The sequence below is a fragment of the Arachis duranensis genome, chromosome 2 (genome assembly GCF_000817695.3).
Source record: "Arachis duranensis cultivar V14167 chromosome 2, aradu.V14167.gnm2.J7QH, whole genome shotgun sequence".
NCBI classification, from domain to species: domain Eukaryota; kingdom Viridiplantae; phylum Streptophyta; class Magnoliopsida; order Fabales; family Fabaceae; genus Arachis; species Arachis duranensis.
Genome location: NC_029773.3, coordinates 2,227,791 through 2,254,941, shown reverse-complemented (window position 1 = coordinate 2,254,941; position 27,151 = coordinate 2,227,791). Strand labels below are relative to the sequence as shown.

At 33.4% G+C, this 27,151-nt stretch overlaps 3 protein-coding genes across 3 annotated transcripts; all 3 read left to right on the top strand.

Annotated features, from left to right (window-relative positions):
• The first annotated feature begins 670 nt into the window (after positions 1-670).
• On the top strand, positions 671-4,409 carry LOC107472845 (putative disease resistance RPP13-like protein 1). The gene has a single exon (XM_021134714.2). The coding sequence runs from the start codon at positions 696-698 to the stop codon at positions 4,407-4,409; it is 3,714 nt and encodes a 1,237-aa protein (XP_020990373.1). The 5' UTR covers positions 671-695.
• Positions 4,410-7,307: 2,898 nt separating this feature from the next.
• On the top strand, positions 7,308-14,127 carry LOC107472843 (putative disease resistance RPP13-like protein 1). The gene is made up of 2 exons (XM_016092370.2): positions 7,308-8,999; positions 13,358-14,127. The coding sequence occupies exons 1-2, from the start codon at positions 7,457-7,459 to the stop codon at positions 14,125-14,127; spliced, it is 2,313 nt and encodes a 770-aa protein (XP_015947856.2). The 5' UTR covers positions 7,308-7,456.
• Positions 14,128-17,318: 3,191 nt separating this feature from the next.
• LOC107472842 (putative disease resistance protein At3g14460) lies at positions 17,319-20,465 on the top strand. The gene has a single exon (XM_021134718.2). The coding sequence runs from the start codon at positions 17,319-17,321 to the stop codon at positions 20,463-20,465; it is 3,147 nt and encodes a 1,048-aa protein (XP_020990377.1).
• Positions 20,466-27,151: the final 6,686 nt, after the last annotated feature.

Genomic DNA, 27,151 nt, shown 5'->3' with positions numbered 1-27,151 from the left:
AAATGACAATTTCACTGAGATGTTTATGTGACAATATTAGAAATTCTCTAATATGTCAAATTTCTAGACTTTACAATTTTCTGGCCTTACATCCAGTTTTTCCGTGACATATGCCAGCAAAGCTAGAGAATCTTCCTTCTTTCGTGTTGTAGCTGCTCAACTTACTCCCAATGTTAACTCTGCTTGATCACCACTTGAAATAGTTCAAATAGTACCATCACTCTTAGTTTAATACTGAGTAGTAACTAATATATATATATATATTCGTAACTAATGTGATTTGATGTATTTGAGAGAGATTAGTACTGTAGTACTCTTGAAACTGGTCCCAGAAGCCATAACATAACACACTAATTGGAACTATCCACAGGATGCAATTATGTTGCATCCATCAAATAAAGTAGAATTAGAAAGAAGGATAGTATCAGCATTATTATTTTACCATGACCCACCACTATAATGATAATGATAATGTATCTGACATCAAAGACAAAATTTCCACAACACATAAAATTAGTAAAGAGCCAGCAAGACACTTCCACTAATCAAGGAGGCCAACTTTTTATTGTGTCAGCCTTCTTTCTCTTTTTGCTATCAAATTGTTGAGAACTACTTCATCTTCACTATAAGCTTTGATAGACCAACACACAGTTGTTCATAGCTGAAAATCTCTGACCACTTGTTGAGATCATATCATGGCTGGTGCACTTGTTGGTGGAGCTTTTCTCTCTGGCTTCATTAACGTTGTCTTTGACAGGTTCCTTTCTTCTGAGGCTGCCAACTTGGTCATTGGCAAGAAGCTTGGCCCTGACTTAGTTGAAAGACTAAGGATTTCTCTGCATGCTGCTGAAGCTTTGGTTGATGATGCTGAGTACAAGCAATTGGACAACCCTTCTGTGAAGGACTGGCTCAATAGTCTCAGGGATGCTGTTTATGTTGCTGATGACTTGCTGGATTCTGTCCTCACCAAAGAGGCTACTCGAAAGGAGGTACGTTCTTTCTGGACCATTAGCTTCCGCAACCAAGATAGGGAGATAGTAGATAAGATGGAAGATGTGGTTAGAAGGATAAACTTTCTAGAAAAACAGAAAGATTTCCTTGGTCTTGAAAAGACTACCAAGAGGATCTTCTTGTCATGGAGAATTCCATCCACATCTCTTGTTGAAGGTAATATCTTTGGTAGGGAAAAAGAGCAAGATGAAATAATCAAGATAATAAATGATAACAGCAAGCATCAGTTGTCTGTGATTCCCATTGTGGGCATAGGTGGAGTTGGTAAAACAACTTTAGCACAATGGTTATACAATAATGACAAGTTGATGGAGGGGTTTCAAGTCAAAGAATGGGTTTGCATATCAGAACACTTTGATATTGCTCAAGTTACAAAGAATATCATAGGCCAAAATGCTCGATGTATTGATGATTTCAACTCACTTCAACTTGAATTGAAGGAAAAATTATCTGCAAAGAAGTTCTTTATTGTTCTGGATGATGTTTGGAGTGATGATGGTGATGTTTGGAAGAAATTTAAGACCCCTTTCCAATATGGGGCCAAGGGAAGTACAATTCTTGTAACAACTCGTGTCAAAGAGGTTGCCTCTGTAGTCCAAACTTGTCCCCCTTATGTTCTTAGTGAGTTGTCTGAAGATTGTTGTTGGTCAGTGTTCGCAAACAATGCTTGTTTTCCAGAATCAAATGGGAGTTCAATACTAGAAGAAATTGGAAGAAAGATTGTCAAGAAGTGTAAGGGATTACCATTAGCTGTGGAAACACTTGGACGTATGTTGCAGACGAAGCACAATGTTAAGGAATGGGAAGATGTACTAATTAGTGATATTTGGGAATTTTCTGTGAAAAATAGTAAAATTATTCCAGCATTGTTAATTAGTTACTTCCACCTTCCTGCACATTTGAAGCGTTGCTTTGTTCATTGTTCATTGTATCCGAAAGATTATGATTTTGATAAAGCTGAATTAATTTTGCTATGGATGGCAGAAGATCTTTTAAGGCCACCAAAGAGAGGAGAGAGTTTAGAAGAAGTTGGTTGCGAGTGTTTTGATGAACTAGCTTCCAGATTATTTTTTAAACAACATAAGGACTCTTCCAAGAATTTTGTGATGCATGACCTCTTACATGATTTAGCATTGTTCCTTGCTGGAGACTTCTATTGTAGATTTAAAGAGCTTAGTGATGCAGAGCATATGTGTCCACAAACTCGTCATTTGTCCTATGAAAGCTTGAGTCATTTGATCTCAAATAATTTTGATTCAATCAGTAAAGTTGAATCTTTGAGAACATTCTTGCCAATCAAGATCTTTATTTGTTCAGACAACATTGATTGTGTAACATGTATCCTAATATCCAAGCTCAAATATTTGAGAGTTTTGTCATTTCTCTGGTTCACAAAACTTGATGTATTGCCTGATTCAATAGGTGAATTGACCTATTTGCGTTACTTGGATCTCTCTAGAACGAGTATTAAGACACTACCAGATTCCTTGTGTGATTTGTATAATCTACAAACATTAAAGCTGGATGACTGTTCTAGTTTGACTATGTTACCCAACAGCATGCACAAGCTTGTGAATTTGCAGCATCTCTATATTAAGAGAACTTCTTTGAAAGAAATGCCAGGAAGAATGAGCAAATTGAAAAAGTTGCACATTTTAAGCAACTTTGTGGTGGGCAAGAATGAAGACAATGGAATCCAAGAGTTAGGAGGGCTTTTGAATCTTCATGGATCGTTTGAAATTAAGAAATTGGAGAATGTTGCTGATGTCAAAGAAGCAAGGAGTGCAAGGATAACAGATAAGAAGAACATTGACAAATTACAGTTGGAATGGTCTTCAAGTAATGATATGGTTTCAAATACACAAATAGAAAGAGATATACTCCACAGCTTGCAACCACACAAAGGCTTGAAAGCATTGACAATAACAGGATACAAGGGTACAACATTTCCAAATTGGGTTGGGAACCGTTCCTACAACAATATGACTCGTATATCTCTAGTGTCCTGCACCAATTGTTGCATGCTTCCATCACTTGGACAGCTGCCATCTCTGAAGTCCCTTAGAATTCGAGGTTTTGATCAGCTGAAGAGTATTGGCATGGAGTTTTACAAGAATGAAGATGATCATCATTCTTTGCATGCTGCACCTTTTCCTTCACTGGAGACTTTGGAATTTTCTGATATGCCAAGTTGGGAGGTGTGGCACTTATCCAACTCAGAAACTTTTCCTCAACTCAGGAAGCTTGAAATAACAGATTGTCCAATGCTAAAGGAAGATATGCTTAATCAGGTATTCTTGCAAATCATTTTTTCATTGTCAGAGGTGTCGGAAATTCGCAAGCTACTTGTAGGTGAAGATCATTTTGGAAGCAGTCAACGGATGATTCTTGAAGGGGATACTTTAATAATTAGTGGATATAAGTCAGTGGTGGAGTCAGCATTTGAGGCAATGAGCATCAACCACCTAGTTTGCCTCCAAGAACTAAGAATCATACAATGTTGGTTTGCTGTATCCTTTCAAGGAAAACGCTTACCAGAATCTTTGCAAAAGTTGACAATTGAGAATTGTGGTGAACTGGAATTCGGAGATCAGCATCAACTGAACTACAATTTAGTAGATCTATCCATAGAAGCAGGTAGCTGTAGTTCACTCACCTCATTCTCATTGGATGCCTTTCCAAATCTCAAGACTCTCAAGATATCAGAATGTGAGAATCTGAAATCACTTTCATTGTCACAGCCACCACACACTGCCCTTCAACATCTCACCATCTATAGCTGCCCCGAATTCGTGTCATTTACAGGAGAAGGACTAGCTGCACCAAACTTGACTCATCTTGAAATCACGGATTGTAACAAGTTGGAGGCATTGCCGAGTGACATGAATACTCTTCTTCCCAATCTAAAATCTCTCCACATGCTACATTGCCTAGGAATTTGTAGGTTGCCAGAAGGTGGTTTGCCACCTAACTTGATAGAGCTTACTATTGGAGGTTGTGAGGAACAACTGAAGGATCTATCTTGGATGGGAAACTTGGACTCCCTCACTCATTTTACCATTCTTGGTTTTGATTGTGATAGCTTGAAGTCATTCCCGGAGGCCGGTTCCCTGCCTCAACTTCCCTCCCTTACCACCCTAAAGATCAGTTGGTTTGAGAATCTGGAGACGTTAGAATGCAAGGAGCTTCTCCCCCTCACCTCCCTCCAACAATTAATAATTGAAGAATGTCATGAGCTGCAGAAAATGGCAGGGGAAATGCTGCCTTCCTCTTTGTTATTGCTTCAAGTTGAAAGATGTCCTTTGTTGGCAGAAGGCTGCAAGATGAAGCACCAACAAGTTTGGCCAAAACTTTCACACATCCGCACCATTGAAGTTGATGGAGAACACATTTTCTGAATAGAGATTTCTCACCAGGTATTTCACTAATCTTCATGTTTGCCATGGTACCCCAATTCAATTCATAAATTTAAATATTTGTTGTTCTTTGTGAATCTAGAATTTGAGAATATCAAAATTGGATAATAGCTCTTTGATTACATAATCAGTAGTTGTGTTGGAAGATTCATGTGGGAGAGTAAAAGGAATCTGCATGAGGTGTATATTTGGATACTATATGCTAAAATCCATCTTGATTCAATGGATCTTGAAGATACCATTGAGGCTGAAAATAATACATCCCAAAAGGATAAAAGTCAAGGCCATGATTTTTCTTCATTGTCATCTTGACGAATGATTGAAAAATGAATATCCCACATTAAAAGATCTTGCAGATATGTGGAAAGACCTTGAAGAAAGGTACAATCATGTGATACTTCCTCAAACCCGATATGTTAGAGAAAATTTTCTCGACTTTCCATACCTCAAATGTGCTCCTGCAGTATCAATCAAGAAAAAGGATTTTAAAAAAAAATATTCTGAGCTAATTTCTTACTTTCTTGTTGCTGAACGCAACAATGGGTTGCTCTTAAGAAATCATGAAGCGCGCCCAGCTGGCGCTGCCCCATTTCCTGAAGCAAATGCGGCAAATTATAACCCCAAATGACAAGATTTTGATAACAAGAAAAATTATGAAAGGAAAATAAATTATGTTCACAAGAAAAGATCTCACCAAGTGGGATAAAAAAAGAAACAATGGGCAAAGTAAATCAATTGAGGATAAATGTTTCTATTGTGGTGGAAAGGACCATTGGTCACGTACCTGTCGTATCCCAAGGCACCTAGTTGATCTTTATCAAGCATCCTTCGAAAAGGATGACAAAGGAAAGGAAACAAATTTTGTTTCAAATGATGAAAATTCCACCACTCATTATGATGTATCTAATTTCTTTAAGGATTCTAAAGGAAATATTGGCTATTTGATCAATGATGGAATAGTTTGATATATGTATGTGTTTGTTAAGTATTCATGTGAATAATTTTACTGTGCATGTACTTCTACTCATTTTATTATTATTATCATTTGTTTTTGAAGAAAAATGGCAAGGACATATTCTGAGGATATTTGCCTTGCGGATAGTGCAAGTTCGTACACTATTCTTAAAAGTGATATATATTTTACCCATCTTGTGCCAAAAGAAGAAAACATTAATACTATTATTGGCTCAGGCAATGTGATTGAAGGCTCCGGAAGAGCTATAATTTTGTTTCTTAGAGGAACAAAATTCATAATAAATAATGCACTATTGTCTACCAATTCTACTCCATTACTGTTTCTGTTGTGTAGGAGACAAAATTGAAAATGATCTCCTCACCAGTTACAAGACAAAAAGAAAATGTCTCTTGACTAGTGACGAGACAAAAAATAGAAATATCTCCTGGAGTTACTCTAAAAGGCAGAAAGTGACACTCAACAAAAAAGGGCTAAGATTCAACCCCCCATTCTCTTAGCCACTGATAACCATAAAAAAGGATCAAGTAATTGCTGTGTAGTAGATGTCTATAATAAGCTATTTCTAATACTAAGAAAAAGTGTTCTTTTAGGATAATAATTTCTTCCTTGTCTTGTTTGTATACAGAGATATATCAGTATCCAACATGCTATTCTGAAAAAAGAAATGATAGCAGAAAAGGAGAAGGAAAATTGAAAGATAAACATCAACACAACTTGCAACTGCCCTCAAAACAATGCATATATGTAGTGAATTTATTGCAGTTGCAGCTTCATTTTTTGAGAGAAGGAGTGCACAGTCTACTGGCTTGTTGGTGTTGTTGTTTGAATGAAATCAGTGCTGATAGCTGAAGTTGAACTCTGAATCTTAGGCTTCATCATCCACTTGTAAGAATACTTTAGTGAAAAATCTCACCTCTTGATGGAGAGTGGAGATTAAACCAGTATAAAAATGACTAGTTTTATTCTCTTGTGCCTTTCGCTATTCATTTCAATTTACATATTTTGATCTATTTTGTTTCTGAAGCTATCTGTCTGCATGATAAAAATATAGAAGCTGCACATTGACACATTTTTGTTACTTTTTTGTTTAATTATTTACAACAAAGCCAGTTAATGAGTTAAGATCAATTTTTAACTGGTTTGATAAAAGTGAAATTTCATCACATATTTTGTCAGTGAAAGTTCTTAACACCATGAATTTCTCTGTTAATAATACAAAACCGACTATTTTCTTCACTTCAGATTTGCATTATGTTGAGCATGATTTCTTAAGTCTTTCGTTTTTAATATGTATATACAACTTTCCATGGAAAGTAATCTCAGTTTAACACACAAATAAGTATAACAATGTAGAGTTTTATTTCATGATATATATCTCTTTATGAGTAGAACAATTTACATCCATCAATTCAACAACGAAATAATCATCATGAATTCATGATTCATTATCCCCTAATTCTGCATTATCTATATAGTATGTACATGCTCTAATTCGTGAAACAATTGAAACCTTCTTCACCTTGCATTTCTGTAGCAAATTAAAAAATACAAAACTAATTAGTTCCAAACAAACTAAGTGTAATAAATTCAACAACATAGGATTTACAATCTTCATTATTTTTATTCTTTTAAGAAGTAACCTTGAAGATAGAAAATGATTAGTTCCAAGCCAACATTTTAACCCCACTATTAATAACCTCACAACATAATATATCACCATGGTACTTACATACACACATGTGCAGTCACACGAAGTTCCTAGTTTTATGTTATTAACTATTTTTCACAAAGACTAGTGTCCGTTGGCCACACTGAGACAACACCACTTTTGCTATTTGCATAATTTGTCTCATCCTTCGATGAAAAGCTAAAAAATGAAGAGTTAGTGAAAAGCCAGCTAGAATTATTTTAATTTACCTCGGAGACTAATACCACGTGAAATCATGGATATCTTGGGATATTCTTGATTCAGTAGCCCCTCAGTTCAGTACCTTGTAAACATTGTTCTCTTACCTCTTCTGAAAGTTTGATCACTTTGCTATTGTTTGAGATCATGGCTGGAGTTCTTGTTGGTGGAGCTTTTCTGTCTGGCTTCATTAATGTTGTGCTAGACAGGCTCATTTCTGTTGATGCTGTCAACTTGGTTGTGGGCAAGAAGCTTAGCCCTGACTTGGTTGAAAGGCTGAAGAATGCTCTGACAGATGCTGGAACTCTTGTTGATGATGCAGAGCTCAAGCAACTGGATAACCATGATGTGAAGGATTGGCTCAACTGTCTCCGAGATGCTCTTTACACTGCTGATGACTTGCTGGACCGTGTCTACACCAAAGCTGCAACCAAAAAGGTCACTCTCTTGGGTAGAATCTTCAATTCTGAAGACAGGAAGATGGTGAATAAAATTAAAAGGGTGGTTAGAAGGATAGAAGATCTTGAGAAACGCAAAGGAAAGCTTGGGCTTGAAAAGATTTCCACTGCTAGCTTCTCCTGGAAAACTCCATCCACTTCTCTTGTAAGAGGGAATGTGTATGGCAGGGAGGATGACCAGAAGGCCTTAATCAAGATGCTGGATGACAACAATGAGCATCACCTGTCTGTCATCTCTATTGTTGGCATGGGTGGTGTTGGTAAAACTACTTTGGCTCAATGGATGTATAATAATGCAGAGTTGATGGATGGATTTGATAGGAAAGCATGGGTTTGTGTTTCAGAAAACTTCAATATTGTTGAGACTACAAAGAATATAGTAAGGGAGATCTCTACAAATACTCAGGATCTTGATAGCTTCAATTCAATTCAAGATGCTTTGAAGAAAGGATTGTCCAAAAAGAAGTTCTTTATTGTTTTGGATGATGTTTGGAGTAATGATCATCATCAATGGAAGGATTTTCTAGCCCCTTTTCAATATGGGGTTAAGGGAAGTACTATTCTTCTGACTACTCGCAAGGAAGATGTTGGTTCAGTTGTTCAAACAAATTATCACCCTCACTATCTCATTCCATTATCAGAAGACTACTGTTGGTCAGTGTTTGCAGCCAACGCTTCTTTTCCAGAACCAAATGGGAGCCCAACACTTGAAGGAATAGGCAGAAGCATTGCTAGGAAGTGTGATGGTTTGCCATTAGCAGCTGAAACCCTTGGTTGCTTGTGCAGAAGGCATGTTGCCGAGGAATGGGAAAAAATCTTAAGGAGTGACATTTGGGGATTTTCTACAAATGATAGTAAGATTCTTCCAGCGTTGTTAGTAAGTTATCATCAACTTCCTTCGTATTTAAAGCGTTGCGTTGTTTATTGTTCATTGTTTCCCAAAGATTATCACTTCAATAAAGGTGAACTAATTTTGTTGTGGATGGCCGAAGATCTTTTAAGAATACGGAAGAGAGGAGAGAGCTTGGAAGAGGTTGGTTGCAAGTGTTTTGAAGAATTAGTTTCAAGGTTATTCTTTAAAAAGCTTCAAGACGATGATGAATATTTTGTGATGCATGATCTCTTGCATGACTTGGCAATATTCCTTGCTGGAGATTTCTATTGTAGAATAGAAGAACTTGGTGAACAAGAAGAAAAGAAGGTTCTCACTCGCCATTTCTCATATTTCCCACCTGATGGTTTACATCATCCAATCTCAAAAGTCTTTAACTCCAATGCGAAGTTGGAATCTTTCAGGACATCATTGTATATCGATGATTTGTTCAGCATGGAAAGTGTAGCATCTAAGTTTATATGCTTGAGAGTTTTATCCTTTCGTAAACTTGATGTATTACCTGATTCAATAGGTGAATCGATTCATCTACGGTATTTGAATCTCTCTTGGACTGACATTAACAGGTTGCCAGAATCATTGTGCAACTTGTATAATCTACAAACATTAATATTGTACGGATGTTCTAAGTTGACCATGTTGCCCATTAACATGCACAATCTTGTGAATTTACGGCATCTTGATCTTAGGAAAACTTCATTGGAAGAAATGCCTGGAGGAATAATCAAACTGAAACACTTGCATACTCTACATTCCTTTGTGGTGGGCAAGCATGAAGAGAATGGAATCCAGGAATTAGGAGGACTCTCAAATCTTCATGGGTCATTTGAGATTAAGAAAATGGAGAATGTTGTTAATGTCAGAGAAGCAAGGAGTGCAAGGATAAGAGATAAGAAGCACATTGACAAATTATGCTTGAAATGGTCTTCAGGTGATGATAAAGTTTCAAACCCAAAAAGAGAAAGAGAAATACTGGACAGCATGGAACCGCACAATGGCTTGAAGGAGTTGAAAATCAAGGGATACAAGGGTACAATATTTTCAGATTGGTTGGGATACTGTTCATACAAAAATATGACAAGTGTATCTCTAAAGTCTTGCAAGAATTGCCGCATGCTGCCTTCGCTTGGACAGCTGCCATCTCTTAAGTCCCTCTGCATTCAAAGTTTTGATCAGCTGAAGATTATTGGCATGGAGTTTTACAAGAATGAAGGCCATCATCATTCTTCATGTATTGCACCTTTTCCCTCACTTGAGACATTGGAATTTACGAATTTGCCATGTTGGGAGATGTGGCACTTACCTGACTCGGAAACGTTTCCTCAACTCAGGAAGCTTGAAATAAGAGATTGTCAAATGTTAAACGGATATATGCTTAATCAGGTATTCTTGAGAATCCTTTCTTCTTTGTCGTATGTTTGCAAAGTTCGCAAATTGAACATAGCAGAATTTTATGATTCATGGCCTCAAGAGATGTCACTTTATGGGGATACTTTATCAATTTGGCTGTATGAATGTAAGACATTGAGCATCAAGCATCTAAGCTGCCTCCAAGAAATAGAAATCATATCATGTTCGTGTGATATGTCTTTTTTGAGTGATTGTTTACCCAAGTCTTTGCAAAAGCTGAAAATCACAGGTTCTAGATATCTGGAGTTCCCGGAGCAACAGCAGCAGAAATATGATTTGACAGAGCTACAAATACATTCCAGCTGCGATTCACTGACCTCGTTGTCATTGGATGCCTTTCCCAATCTCAAGAATCTCGAAATACATTGGTGTGAGAATGTGGAATCAGTTTCATTATCACAGCCACCACACCCTGCTCTTCAATATCTCAGCATCATTGGCTGCCCCAAATTTGTGTCATTTCCGGGAGAAGGACTGGCTGCACCCAACTTGACTCGTCTCCATGTTGAAAGGTGCTCAGAGTTGAAGGCATTGCCAAGTGACATGAGTACTCTTCTCCCAAATTTGGAGTCCCTTGAAATGCAAAATTGCCAGGATATTTGTAGGTTTCCAGAGGGTGGTTTGCCAGCTAAACTGAAAGAACTTCATGTCAAAGGTTGCAAGCATCTAAGAGGTCTATCATGGATAGGCAACTTGGACAGCCTCACTCATCTCACTATTGATGCTTTTGAGTGTGAGAGCATAATAAAGTCATATCCAGAGGTGGATTCACTGCCTCACCTCCCCTCTCTTATCACTTTGGAGATCCTGTGGTTTGTTAATCTGGAGACATTGGAGTGCAACCAGCTTCTCTGCCTCACCTCCCTCCAACGATTACGCATTAAATGCTGTAGAAAGCTGGAGAATATAGCAGCAGAAAAACTACCTTCCTCTCTGTTAAGACTTGAAATTGAAGGCTGTCGTTTGCTGGGACAACGTTGCAAGCAGAAGCATGAACAAATTTGGCCCAAAATTTCCCACATCCCCACTATTCAAGTCGATTTCCAACAAATTGTCTGAACAGAGATTTCTGAGCAGGTAATTCTCTAATCTTCATGTTTATCATGGTATCACATTTAAGTTCATACATGCATAAATTCCTTTTCTTTAGAAACACCATTATGCTGTTTTGCACAGAGGGGGAAAAAAATGATAGCTTGATTTATAGAAAGAAAACGGTTATAAAAATGTTTATGCTTAACCTAATTCATTGTGCATAGCAAATTAAATAGGGCTATAAAACTGGTTTCCAAGATTAAAATGTATTGTTTTCAACCCTTTTTTTTCATCAAAAAGTTGCCTATTGTGTTAGAAGATTCATGGTAAAAGGAATCAGCATGAGGTGTATAGCTTTAAAAATAAAAGGTTAAAGTTTTGCTGTATAATCGTCCTTAACCATAAATTGAATCATTAGATAAAATTAATAGTAGGAGATAATTATAATAAGCTATTTCTAATACTATGACTAGGGGCTCTTCAACAGTAACTATTTCTTCCTTGTTTTGTTTGTATACAGACATATATCAGTGGCCAGCATGTTATCTGAATTTTGGTAACATATTGTACCATATCTATACTTATCAGCAAGAATTAGAAGAGTAAGTTGGGATTTATGCCTTCAACTGCTTGCTCAATTTGTAACTCTTTAAGTTGAATAGATGAAGAGTTATTCATATTATTATACACTCATCTAATGCGTTGTAGAATTTCTTTTGGATACGTTATCAAACAGTTTTCCCAAGGTGATCTTGATACAGCTAATGTCATTAGAAGATCAAGTTGTGATGATGCCATCAGACAACAATTTCAATTCTATCAACTTCACTTATTGGTGAGTATCTATCTTTTTTTATTTTTAAATAAATTAAAAAATAGGCATACCATGAATTTAACCAGGTGGTCTTTATCCTGGTATGTGCATTTTTACATATATTAAGCTACATAAGATTCTGCACTGAAATGTCTACATTGAAAATCTTTTCTAAGTTGTAGTATTATGGCAATTAGATTATGCTTGTGATCACTTTATTTTTCTATCTAACTGCATTTAACTTCCTCTTTGCAATTTAACTTTTTGGTGGCATTTGGGTTTGTTAAATATCCTTTCACTGCTGACTCTAAAATCAAAACAATGATCCAACATAACCGCAGTACTATGCATTCTCAAAAAAAGGTGTAGAAAATAAAAAAGGACTGAAAGACCATAGAATGATAACTGATCATGAAATTCTGTTATTTGTGTATGTTTATTAGTGTTTCAGAAGAAAGCCTCTGAGCTCTGCATGAGATACATTGAGGACTACGCAGCAATACAGAAACAATGGAATGCCCTTGCTGTCACTTGAGCAGAGAAGGCCAAATATTCTGAAAACAGAAATGATATCAGTTTCAGAAAAGGAGAGGGAAGCTTGAAAGCTAAACATGTATATAGTGAATGTATTGATTATTGAAGTTGTAGCTTCATTTTCTGAGAGAAAGAGTGCATCCTGTTGATCTTGTTGGTGGTGTTGTTTGAGTGAAATTGTGTTCTGAGAACTTAGATTAAACTTTGTATCTTTGAGGCTTCATCATCCATTTGTATGAAACTGTGAAAAGTCTCACCTTTTTGTTATTTTTTCATTTGATTATTTACAAAGTTAAGATCATTATTAGCTGGTTTGATTAAAGTAAAATTACATCACATACTTTCTCAGTGAAAATTCTTAAGACTATATATATATATACATATAAAGAACTTATATTCCTCTGCAATTAAACATTAGTTTCTCTGTGCTGCAATTAAACATTAGTTTCTCTGTGATGCATTATCTTTTCTTTCCTCGTTTGCTTTTTTTTTTTTTTAACTAGTCTTGAAACACTTGCAACATAAACTCTGTTGAAATAATATGGTATAAGATAAGGGACTTCATCATGAAAATTAGACAAGGATTTCTTTTGCCCAAAAACTCATTTTCAATTTTTGTTTTTTTTTTGTTTTTATCATCCAAAGAGAGATCCTCTTTTATAAAAGTTAAATATTCATCTTCATAATTGAAACGTCATTGTATACTTTTTATAATCACATAATTTCCCAAAACAAAAAACGGGGGAAAGATAACTCTAACCCTGCTTGGTTGGCTCTATAGTTATTTCTCCTAAGCAAATTCCCTATGTTGTTCCGTATATTGACTACTAATAAGTTGTCGAAAAGAGAATCTTGTCAACAAAAAGAAAAGAAGGTTCTCACTTGCCATTTCTCATATTTCCCACCTGGAAGGTTACATCATCGAATCTCAAAAGTCTTTAACTCCAATGCGAAGTTGGAATCTTTGAGGACATCGTTGTATATAGATGATTTGTTCAGCATGGAAAGTGTAGCATCTAAGTTTATATGCTTGAGAGTTTTATCCTTTCATAAACTTGATATATTACCTGATTCAACAGGTGAATCGATTCATCTACGGTATTTGAATCTCTCTTGGACTGACATTAACAGGTTGCCAGAATCCTTGTGCAACTTGTATAATCTACAAACATTAATATTGTACAGATGTACTAAGTTGACCATGTTGCCCATTAACATGCACAATTTTGTGAATTTACGGCATCTGGATCTTAGGAAAACTTGTTTGGAAGAAATGCCTGGAGGAATAAGCAAATTGAAACACTTGCATACCTTAAGTTCCTTTGTGGTGGGCAAAGATGAAGATAATGGAATCAAGGAATTAGGAGGGCTCTCAAATCTTCATGGATCACTTGAGCTTAAGAAGTTGGAGAATATTGTTAATGTGAAAGAAGCAGAGAATGCAAGGATGACAAACAAGAATCTCATCAACAAATTATACTTGAAGTGGTCTTCAGGTGATGATATGGTTCCGAACACAAAAGTCGAAAGAGATATACTCGACAGCTTGGAACCTCACAACAACTTGAAAGAGTTGAGAATCAAGGGATACAAGGGTACAATATATCCAGATTGGTTGGGCCACTGTGCCTACAACAATATGATAAGTGTATCTCTGGAGTCTTGCAACAATTGATGCATGCTGCCTTCACTTGGACAGTTGCCATCTTTTATGGCCCTGTGCATTGAAGGTTTTAGTCAGCTGAAGTGTGTTGGCATGGAGTTTTACAAGGGTATTGGTGACCCTTCTTTTCATATTGCTCCTCCTTTTCCCTTGTTGGAGAGTCTGAAATAAATAATAAAGAATGGATTAACAAATTTTGCATTATGGAGGACCAAATAATTTTTAAACATTTAATATGTCAAAAGCTTTACATTTGCATCTCTTCTATAATTTATCTTGGAGCATCTTTCAAAGAGAAATTATATTAAGTGTTTGTTATTTGTGTTGAATAAATATTTTAACTTCCAACTCTTCATAAAAAAAAATAGACATTATGGTATTTCTTAGAAGGTATGTGTTTGGTATCACTTATCAGTTATCAGAAATTGTAAAGAAAGAGGAACTGATCATAATAACTATTTAGTTGCTTAGTTGATACTCCTAACTTGTAAGAGAAAGATATAACAAGACCAGATATCCTTAGCAGATAGCAACAGAAGTAATTAATAACAGAAAAATGTAAGGAATCCGAAATCGAAAATATATAACATTGCAGAACTTTTGACAAGTGAGAACATAATCAATTCAGTGATATGGGGAAAATTTATTAACTAATAAACAAGATAATATTATACATGATAAAGTAGAAGTTATTTATTATTGACGAATAGACTAACATGAATATTTTTTTGTTAATAGTCCTTCTGACAAGAAATTATGAAAACTACAAACTACAAAGCCTACAAAGTAAAAACATCTTTGTAAACGACTATCAGTGATTGATGGCTTATTTATTTCTTCCTTTTCTTGTTTCTACATGAAGGTGGCTACCATGCTTGTGGATTCTGGTGGATTGTCAAGCTTACCAGCACTGCTTTGAATATCATGTGATTTCTTAAACTTCACACCTAGTCTTAATAATTTAGAAAGCAAAAATAAAAAAATAAAACAAACACTACATAAGAAGACTAATAAAAATACAAAAATTATTACCATAGATAAGCTAGCTATCAACACGTGTAGGCGTGAAAGTCAATGTCAATTGCCAACAAATTATAACCTTATATTATTACCATAACTAGAGTGAGATCCGCGCAATGCGCGAAAAGGTAGATTATTTATACTATATAGTATATTTTAATAAATGTTATATTAAAAATATTTTAGAGAACATATTATAAATAGATTTTGAATTTATTTATTTTTAAAAAAGACATAGGTTATTTATATTAGAGCTATACAAAGCTGCATTTTCTTTTTTTTTCATTTTTCGATTTGCATTAGTGGCTACACTTTGTCTTTTCTTGCGATTTTTTTGTTTGTAAATAATGAAAAAAATAAATGAATGAGAATGAAAAACATATAAAAATGTTATATTAAATTTAAGAAATTTTTAACAATTAGTACAAGAGATTAAGAAATGAAGAGTAGTAAGAGTCTTAATATGTATAAGTTGTAGAATTTGAATATTTGTAACTGAAATTTTTTGTAATTATTATTATTATGACACTTTTAATGTATGTTTATTGCATTTAATTAGTACTTGATATTTCAATTGAATAATAATAGATAAGAGTTTTTTGTTTTAATTTTTTTAAAAGATTTTACTAAATAGTGATTGGTTGATTTTCATCTAGTAATTTTGGGTATTAACTCTCCCGGTTTGTCATTACCACTGCAAATCCTTCTACAACAAAGAGAATAAAATATGGTCAAAGAAAGATAATCCATTCTAAGTAAATTGTGGAAGTAATACTGTACATGTGGAATAACAATTTGAAAAAGAGGAACACGTAAATGTAAACTGTAGAAGAAGAAGTACTCCACATGTAAAATAACAATTTATAATTTGATGATGAAATATTGCAATCGATAGTATATAGGGAGCAATAATTTTAAATGCATATTAATTTTGGTTGTGACTGTTAGACAGAACCGTTTACAAAAGAGGAATACATAAAATTGTGCTACTTGCAATGAGTTCACAATTAAAATGTTATTATTTATAAAAAATAAATAGGGCTATTGAAAATGATATTGAACAATGAGAAGAGTAAACGGAAAAGTTGAAAATCTTTAGGAAGACACCTGGGATAAATTTCTTACGTTGGCGGCGCCGAATGGTAACGTTAGTTTGAGACCCAGAATTGATAGGAAAACCGCAAGAGGAGGAATGGAGTTTGCCCTGATTTCTGCAATTTATGCAATGCGGTTCTGCCGGAGATGGACATTGACAATTTGTTTTGAGGAAAAAACAATGGCTTATGGGACCGGAAGATGATGGAGAAAATAGGATTTTGGTACGGAGAGAGGCCAAGAGGAAGAGGATTTCGAGAAGTATGAGAAAGGTAATAAGCTCTTTGGTTTTCAGAGAAAATGTTAATTTGTGTTTTTGTTGTTTTAGAAATAAGGATCGATTTGAAAAAAGTTAAGTTGTTGGTTTTTATTGTTTCAAGTTTTTTTTAGGGTAAATGTTAATTTGTGTTTTTGTTGTTTTAGAAATAAGGATTGATTTGGAAAAAGTTAAGTCGTTGGTTTTTATTGTATTTTTTAGTTGTTTTTTGTGTTTTTTTTATTTTAAAATAAGAGTTGATTTGGCAAGATTTGAGTGGTAGATTCTAAAATTGTGCCAAGTAAGCAATAATACTGATATGACGTTAGTAGAAGAAGAGAAATAATTTAAAAGTAATGTGGATAAACTTATGTACCTATTTTTATATATTAAAAATAGAAGGGAAACGAATTGCAATACCAAACAAATAGCATATTCATTCCCAAGTTAATTTTGAAGTCTAAAATCAATACGCATTGTATGTAAATAAAGAGGTCGATATATATATAAAGAAGATGCATCTTTTGCTTAATAAAAAACATATAATATATCATCTTGAGTGTTAAAAACATCGTCTGTGCTATCTTGAACAAAACACTTGAACTAGTAGTAGCACTAGCACACAACTGCAACAAATACATTATTATTGAATAACAAAGAATAATCATAACTAGAACACTGCATAATTCTATACTAAATTTATATACCTTTTTTCTTTTTCGAAAAAAGAAACTTAATACAACCAGATGGAGCAAACAAAAAAGACACTAAAACATAAAATTCTAATATTCAAACAGGAATTAACCCATGGTCATCTTAGGCCCTAATCAAGATGCTGAATGACAACAATGAGCATCAACTGTCTGTGATTGCTATTGTTGGCATAGGTGGGGTTGGTAAAACAACTTTAGCCCAATGGCTGTACAACAATCAGGAGGAGTTCATGAAGGGATTTGATCTGAAAGCATGGGTTTGCGTTTCGGAGAAGTTTGAAGTTGTTGAGACTACAAGGAATCTTATAAAGGAGATCTCTCCAGATGCTCAGGGTCTTGAGCATTTCAATTCACTTCACCGTGCTTTGAAAGAAGAATTGTCGAATAAGAAGTTCCTTATTGTTCTGGATGATGTTTGGAGTGATGATGGTGACAAATGGAGTAATTTTATGACCCCTTTCCAACAAAATGGGAATAAGGGAAGTGTTGTTCTTCTGACTACTCGGGAGGAAAATGTTGCTTCTGCAGTTCAAAATTGTAGCCCTTATTTTCTCAAGAAGTTGTCGGAGGACTATTGTTGGTCAGTGTTTGCAGAAAATGCATCTTTTCCAGAATCAAATGGGAGAGCAGCACTTGAAGAAATAGGTAGAAAGATTGTCAAGAAGTGTGATGGCTTGCCATTAGCTGCAGAAACACTTGGTCGTTTGTTACGTACAAAGCATGATGTTGAGGAATGGAACAAGATACTAATGAGTCATATTTGGCGATTTTCTGTGCAGAAGAGTAAGATTATTCCAGCATTACTGATAAGTTACTTTCATCTTCCTCCACATTTAAAGGGTTGTTTTGTTTACTGTGCTTTATATCCCAAAGATTATAAATTTGAGAAAGATGATTTAATCCTTTTGTGGATGGCAGAAGATCTTTTACCACCACCAAAAAGAGGAGAGAGTTTAGAAGAAGTTGGTTGTGAGTGTTTTGATGAACTTACTTCCAGATTATTTTTCACAAAGATTCAAGATGATGACGATTATTATTTTGTGATGCATGATCTGTTGCATGATTTAGCAATATTCCTTGCTGGAGATTTCTATTACAACTCAGAAGAACTTGGTGAAGAGGAGGAGATAAGGATTCAGACTCGGCATTTGTTTGTAGATTTATATCATTGTAGCTCAAAACTTTATAATTCTATTTCTAAATTAGAATCTTTGAGAACATTATTATTGTTTGGCGATTTCTCATCTCCCAACTGCAACATTGAAGCGGCAACTTGTGACATATTATCAAAGTGTAAATACTTGAGAGTTTTATCCGTTCCAAAACTTGATGCGGTGCCTAATTCAATAGGAGAATTGATCCATCTGCGCTACTTGGATCTCTGTTGGACTGATATTAAGACATTGCCAGAGTCTTTGTGCAACTTGTGTAATTTGCAAATGTTGAATTTGTCTCACTGTTATAAGCTAACTACGCTGCCTAGTGGTTTGCATAATCTTGTGAGTTTGCGGTATCTTGATATAGGAGAAACTGCTTTGGAAGAAATGCCCAGAAAAATGAGCAAATTGAATCAGCTGCATGTTTTAAGTTCCTTTGTGGTCGGCAAGCACGAAGACAATGGAATCCAGGAGTTAGGAGGGCTGGTAAATCTTCATGGAAGCCTCGAGATTAGGAAGTTGGAGAATATTGTTGACGTGAAAGAAGCAAGGAGCGCAAAGATAATGGATAAGAAGCACATTGATGAATTATGCTTGGAATGGTCTTTAGGAGATGATTTGGTTTCAAGCACAGAAAAAGAAAGAGACATGCTCGATAACTTGCAACCGCACAATGGGTTGAAAGAGTTGAGAATATGGGGATACAAGGGTACAATATTTCCAAATTGGTTGGGGAGGTGTTCCTACCAAAACATGACTCATGTATCTCTGAGGCATTGCAAGAATTGCTGCATGCTGCCTTCACTTGGACAGCTGCCATCTCTTAAGTCCCTGCGCATTGAAGGTTTTGATCAGCTGAGGAGTATTGGCGAGGAGTTTTACAGGAATGAAGGAGATCATCATTCGTTGCATAATGCATCGTTTCCCTCACTGGAGAGTTTGATGTTTCATAACATGGCATGTTGGGAGGTGTGGCACGTATCTAAGTCAGAAACTTTTCCTCAACTTAGGAAACTTGAAATAAGAAATTGTCCAATGTTGAAGGAAGAGATGCTTAATCAGGTATTTTTCAGAATAGTTTCTTCCTTGTCGGATGTTTCCAAAGTTCGCAAACTACGTATAGGTGACTACTTTATAGAACCGCACACCGAGGCCATGTTTCTTGATGGGGATACTTTCTCAATTAGGGGATGTGAATCTGTGAAGGAGTCTGCATTTAAGGCAATGATCAGCATCAACCATCTATGTTGCCTCCAAGAAATATGCATCTGGAGGTGTAGAAAACTAGAATTCCCCCAGCTACAGCAGCAGAAGTATGATTTGGTAGAGCTACTAATCTACGGCTGTGATTCACTGACCTCCTTGTCGTTGGATGTCTTTCCCAATCTCAGGAATCTGGAGATAAGAGGGTGTAGGAATCTGGAATCAGTGTCAATGTCCGAGGCACCACACGCTGCTCTTCAACGTCTCTCCATTACTCTCTGCCAAAAAATAGTGTCATTTGCAGGAGAAGGACTGGCTGCACCCAACTTGACTCATCTCAATGTTAGCAGGTGCTCAAAGTTGGAGGCATTACCACGTCACATGAAGAGTCAACTCCCAAGTTTACAGTCTCTCGAGATATATGGCTGCCCAAACATTTGCAGGTTGGCAGAGGGTGGTTTGCCACTTAACTTGAAATCACTTGAGGTGGGAATTTGCGAGCAACAAATGATGGATCTGTCATGGGTGGCTAACTTGCACGCCCTCACTCATCTTACCATTTCAGGTAATTACTGCGACAACATAAAGTCATACCCAGAGGTGGGTTCGCTGCCTCACCTTCCCTCCCTTACCACTCTTTATATTGAATACTTTGATAATCTGGAGACATTGGACTGCAACGAGCTTCTCCGCCTCACCTCCCTTCAACAACTACACATAGATTGGTGTCCAAAGATAGAGAATATGCAAGGAGAAAAGCTGCCTCCCTCTCTCTTGCTACTGAGAATTCAAAAGTGTCCTTTGCTGGGAGAACACTGCAAGAACAAGCATCAACTAATCTGGCCCAAGATTTCCCACATCCCCACCATTCAAGTCAAAAACTTTTCCGACACAGATTCTGAGTAGGTAATTTTCTAATCTCTCATGTTTGTCATTTCCTTTTTTTTTTAAAACATACACACCATTCAAGTTGACGGCCGACGAATTTTCTGAAGAGAGATTTATGAGCAAGTAATTATCTAACCTTCATGTTTGTCATGCTACCACATGTAAATTCACACATGCATAAATTTCCATTTCCGTCAATTGAAAAATATTCTCTCTTTCTTTAGACAACATTAACTAGTTTAACTAGTATGCCAACGGGAAAATATGCATTCTTTTCTTTCATTTATTTGGGGGAAGCTCTCAGCTTGCAGTTGCAGTTGTAGTATGCCAAATGATTCAAGAAAAAGCATCATCATAGAATATTTGATCTTTTTGGACTGAATTGATGAGGATAGCTACAAATATACAGGGTTATTATGCATTCTCATAAAAGGGTATAGAAAATAAAAAGAAAAGAAAGTTTGTAGAATGATAAGTGTGTTTGGTTTTTGTGATGACAAACACTTAGTCTTGAAATCTTTTTACTTTGTGTATGTGTAACCTCTGAGTCCTGCAGGAGATACATTGAAGATTGAGCAGAGAAGGTCAAAGATTCTGAAAACAGAATTGATAGCAATAGCAGAAAAGAATATGTAAACTTGGATCAATAGAAATCATGAATAGAAGCTGCTTTTCTGGTGAAGTTTAGCAATTTCATCTTGTTGATGTATTTAGATGAGCATCTTCTCAGTGCAGAAGAGATTATGTATGATGAAGTTGTTGCCAAATCAACCTATGTACTGAATATTATTGTTGTTGTTAGTTTATTAGTTATTATGTTATATGATGATAAACATTATTTTTGAAGCAGATTGAATGTGTGTCATTGCCTTAATGTAGTTGCATTTTTTTATTTTGTTGTAGAAATAATTATTGTAGACAGAAAAAAATATGACCTGGATATGTCTTGAATATTCCCAAGATTGATGGTTGAGATATTAGTGTCACTCTAAACAGATAAGTATCACCTATTTATCTATTCTTAATCTATCTATCTATCCATTCTTAATATATAAAAATAGATACATAAGTTTACCCACATTACTTTGAAGTCATTTCTCTTCTCCTACTAACGCCATGTCAGCAACATTGCTTACTTGACAAAATTTTAGAATCAACCACTCAAATCTTGCCAAATCAGCTATTATTTTCAAATAAAAAAATAAAAATAAAAATATACAAAAAAAAACTAAAAAACACAATAAAAACCAATAGCTTAACACAATAAATAATTTTTTCCAAATCAATCCTTATTTCTAAAATAACAAAAACACAAATTAACATTTGCCCAGAAAAAAAAAACTGGGAAAACAAAGAGCCTATTACTTTTCTCATACTTCTCGAAACCCTCTTCCTCTCAACACCTCTCCATACCAAAATCCTATTTCCTGCATCCTCTTCCAGTCCTATGAGCCATTGCGCTTTTTCCGAAACAAATTGTCCATCACAATGTCTATCTCCGGTAGAGCCGCATTGTATAAATTGCAGAAACCAAGCCAAACTCCAGTCCTCCTGTTGTGATTTTTCTGCCGGAGCTCGATTCCAGATCCCAGGTATTTTTCTATAGATTTATGTATTCCTCTTTTTAAACGGGTTCTATACAACGGTCACAACCAAAATTAATGTCTATTTAAAATTATTGCTCCCTATATGCTGTCCATTGCAATATTTGAGCATCAAATTATAAATTGTTATTCTACATGTGGAGTACTGCTTCCACAATTTACATTTATGTGTTCATCTTTTTCAAATTGTTATTCCACATGTGTAGTATTGCTTTCACCATTTAGTTGGAATAAATTATCATTCTTTGACCATGTCTTATTCTCTTTATTGTAAAAGAATTTCTAGTGGCAATGACAGAGTGGAAGACTTAATATCCAAAATAGCTAGATTAAAGAGACGGAGAGCAATCCTTTCAAAAAAAAAGAAGACAAGAGGATATGTGCCTCCAACATATGATTATGCAGTTTAGTTTGTTTAACATAATTTTGATTGCACCTTCTTTATTTTATGTAAATTGATTCCTAAGGTGATTTTGATGCCTATTTTAAAAATGTAAAAACACAGTTATTTAAAACACTTAGATCTATCTAATTTAAACAAGCAAGGATAAAAAAAAAGTAATATCTTAAGTCAAGGAGGAGTGCCAATTTAGCTTCCACTTCTTCAGGTTAGTACAAAAGAGTTTTATAATATATTTTATTCTATTTTTTGTATTGATTTTTGGTAAAAAAATATTTTGCTATAATTGTTTACGAATTACTCTGTAGGATTTAAATGAAATATTTTGTATCATATTTAAAATTTTATCAATGTGTGAAAAAGGGATAATTTTAAAAAAAATTACTTCAATAATAATTTTGCAACCCTCGAAAAGAAAGAAATGTCTTTAAGTTAAGGAGTATTGCCAATTCAACTTTCACTTTGGGTGAGTACAAATTATTTTATACAAATTATTTTGTAACATATTTTGTTCTAATTGTTGTTACTCATAGCTAATTAATAGAGAAAAATTCGTATAGTTTATTGTAATTGTTTGCTGTCATTATGTAGGATGAAAATGAATTTTTTTGTATTATATTTAAAATCATAGAAATCTGTGAAAAAATGGATAATTTTTTTTAAAAAAAAATCATGTCAATAATAATTTTGCAATCCGTAAAAAAATATGGATATCCTTCCAGTTTTATTGTGTAATATTGTCCAATCCATTAGTTCAATCCAATTGTTGAGAAATAAATTGAGAAGCATATTTGTATTTTTAATACTTCTTCGTATTTTCTGCTTAAAACTACATTTCATCGAAGTTTTTCGTTTACAGGTGGACAATCATCATGTATTCATAGCTCACCTTCAAGACCTATTCTGGCTTTATTCTATATCTTCCACTCCGCGGATAATACAAATAATGAGATGGAAAGATATGTTATATTTCGAGAGACAAAATACAAAAGAAAGCAATTATTAAATCAAAAGAGATCTGTTCGATCTAATCAAAATTTAAGTATACCTACTTTCAGCAATAGTTTCTCCCTATTTTTTCAAAAGTAAATTTTAAATTTCATTACTCATAATTAATTCTTTTCCTTTTTTTAACACCGTAGCATGCAATCCAAAAATTCAACCAACTACTTCCTCAACAAGGATTGTTTCTAATCGAGCAACACGCAATCCAGAAATTCAACCATGTTAAATGTGAAAAGTGTCATAAGAAAGCATCTATTTATAATATATAAAAGCTAATACCAACTTTCTCCACAATGAGTTTAAATCATCTTTTCTTTGCTAATGATGCCACATCAGCAATTCTAATGACTTAGCAAAAGATGAAAATCAACCAATCACTGTTTAGTAAAATGTTTTAAAAAAATTAAAACAAAAAACTCTTATCTATTATTGTTCAATTGAAACATCAAGTACTAATTAAATGCAATAAACATACATTAAAAGTGTCATAATAATAATAATTATAAAAAAATTTCAGTTACAAATATTCAAATTCTACAACTTATACATATTAAGATTCTTATTACTCTTCATTTCTTAATCTCTCATGCTAATTATCAAAAATTTCTTAAATTTAATATAACATTTTTATATGTTTCCATTCTCATTCATTTATTTTTTAAATTACTTACAAACAAAAAATCGCAAGAAAAGACAAAGTGTAGCCATAAATGCAAATCGAAAAATGAATTTATAATATATAAAAGCTGATACCAACTCTCTCCACAATTAGTTTAAGCCATCTTTTCTTTACTAATGATGCCACATCAGCAATCATCAATTCTAATGACTTGACAAAAGATGAAAATCAATCAATCACTATTTAGTAAAATATTTTAAAAAAATTAAAACAAAAATCTCTTATCTATTATTATTCAATTGAAATATCAATTACTAATTAAATGCAATAGACATACATTAAAAGTGTCGTAATAATAATAATTATAAAAAATTTCAGTTACAAATATTCAAAATCTACAACTTATATATATTAAAACTCTTTCTACTCTTCATTTCTTAATCTCTCATACTAATTGTCAAAAATTCTTTAAATTTAATATAACATTTTTATATGTTTTTCATTCTCATTTATTTATTTTTTTAATTATTTATAAACAAAAAAACCGCAAGAAAAGACAAAGTGTAACCATTAATGCAAATCGAAAAATGAAAAAAAATGAAAATACAGTTTTGTATAACTCTAATATAAATAACTTATGTCTTTTTTAAAAAATAAATAAATTCAAAATCTCTTTATAATATGTTCTCTAAAATATTTTTAATATAATATTTATAAAATATATTATATAGTATAAATAATCTACTGCGCGGGTCTCACTCTAGTATAATTAAAGGAGACAACTACATTTGTGGCACATGTAATCAAACACCACAATATCCAACCATAAGGTAATTCTATATACTTTTCATAATCTCATCTATCAAATTATTAGTTACTAATCTAATACTTATTTTAGGTTCAGAATTCAATTAAAGGTTTCAAATCAAAGTGCTACAACAACTTTTGTATTATTTGATGGCGAAGCAAAAAAATTGTTGGACACAACTATTTCAAATCTAATAACACTCCAAGAAAGTAATGACATTGAAGCACCACCCCAATTGAAAAACTTGTGCAACCTCACACTTATATTTGAAGTCAAACTAAATGACTTTAATCTCAAAGAAGGTTCTCAACAATACTTACCAAGACATTTGTTCCAACTAAAAATACTGAACCTCAACACCCATTACAACAAATAAAACAGGTAATACTAAAAAAAACTTATTCAAGACATCATTTTTCATTTCTAATTTAAATTATTCATTGATTATAGGAACCAATTTCGCCAACACTAATATCATCAGACAAGATCACATACCCATCAAGAGATTAAGGAGAAAGAAAATCATACAAATTCAAGACACATCTTCGGAAGAAGAACATATATGCAAAGATGGAACAAACAACACAAAAGAAAGTGCATACAACTCAACAATTCATAAAGAATATGCATTCATAAGAACCTACGACCGAAAGAAGAAAGCAACAATTCTAACAACAACTAATAAAGAAAAAAGAGGACGAGCACCACATAAGAAGACTAAGTCCATCAATTAAAACAAATGCAAAAATCAAACCACCAAATATAAATTTCACCTTGTACAACGTAATCCAACATCCAAATACTTTGTACTACAAATTTTTTTAAAATAAAACACTTTTTTAATTTATTTTTATTTTATATATATTTAATTTAATTCTACAAAATATAACAATTTTTAATATTTATTATATACTATTATTAATTTCTTGTCTCGCGTATCGCGCGAATCTTATTCTAGTTTATATCATATAAAAGATTATGCAAGCTTATCATAGAATGAGTTTGTAGTATATTATTTTGTGTAATTATGTTATGTCAATAATTTTGTATAGATGACAATTTTATAATATAAAAAATAATAAAATTCTACATAAAATAATATTAAATTTTAATCATGCTAATCATTTAATTTTGATATCTATTATTACTTAATTAAATTAAAAAGTAACAATTATATACAATTAACATCTATATGAAAATTATAATAATAATAATTTTAAATTATAAATAAATATTCAAAGTATATGCTATTTGGCCTACTTAAACATATTAAGTAACATTACTCTTACTACTATACTCCATCTCATATATTTTTTTAAATGAATTGTCAAAAATATCTTTAACTATGTTCAAGTTTAACATAATAACATCTACTTATTATATGGACATTTTAATATATCATGATTAATAAAATTTATTTGTGACTAGAATAAGACCTGCGCGATGCGTGAAACGGTAAATTAATAATAATATATATATAATAAATATTAAAAATTAGTATATTTTGTAAAATTAAATTAAATATGTGTAAATTAAAGTTAAATTTAAAAGGTATTTTATTTAAAATAATTTGTAGTACAAAAGATTTGGATATTAGAGTTGTATAAAGTGATATTTTTATCTGGTAGTTTGATTTTTGCATTTGTTTTAGTTGATGATCTTAATCTTTTTATGTGGCGTTCGTCCTCCTTTTTCTTTATTGGTTGTTGTTAAAGTTATTGTTTTCTTCTTTCTGTCGTATATTCTTATGAAAGCATGTTCTTTATGAATTCTTGAGTTGTATGCACTTTTTATTGGATAGTTATTCGATTTCTAATCATTCTACTCTAAAGATTTGTGTTGGCATTGTCTTGGATTGGTATTTCCATTACTTTTTCATGTTGATAAGTCCTTTCTAAGATTTTTTATATTTGTAAAATTAAATAATTAAATAAATAAATTAATATTTGAGAGACTTATTAGTTATGAAATACCCATTAGTCAACTATGCGAATTTTTTCATTTGCAGATTGATTTAAATTTTTGTATCCGAAATTATGTTAACCGAATAATCACCTAAAATATTATAATATAATAGGTTGTATAAAATAAAATTGTGTTATATTATCTCATTTAATGTATTATATAAAATATAATTCTTTGAACTAAGAAAAATAATAAATTTAATTTTTTTTAAAAAGATCGTACCTTTGTATTCACTAACCAATGTTAATGTGAGTGCAACAATTTTTTAGCTATTTATTTGTGTTGTAATTTCTTTATTTACCT

Coding starts and splice junctions, on each gene's coding strand:
- LOC107472843 (XM_016092370.2), top strand. CDS start 7,457: ATGGCTGGAGTTCTTGTTGGTGGAGCTTTTCTGTCTGGCTTCATTAAT. Junction 9,000..13,357: donor CCATTTCTCATATTTCCCAC/CTGATGGTTTAC, acceptor CATATTTCCCAC/CTGGAAGGTTACATCATCGA.
- LOC107472842 (XM_021134718.2), top strand. CDS start 17,319: ATGCTGAATGACAACAATGAGCATCAACTGTCTGTGATTGCTATTGTT.
- LOC107472845 (XM_021134714.2), top strand. CDS start 696: ATGGCTGGTGCACTTGTTGGTGGAGCTTTTCTCTCTGGCTTCATTAAC.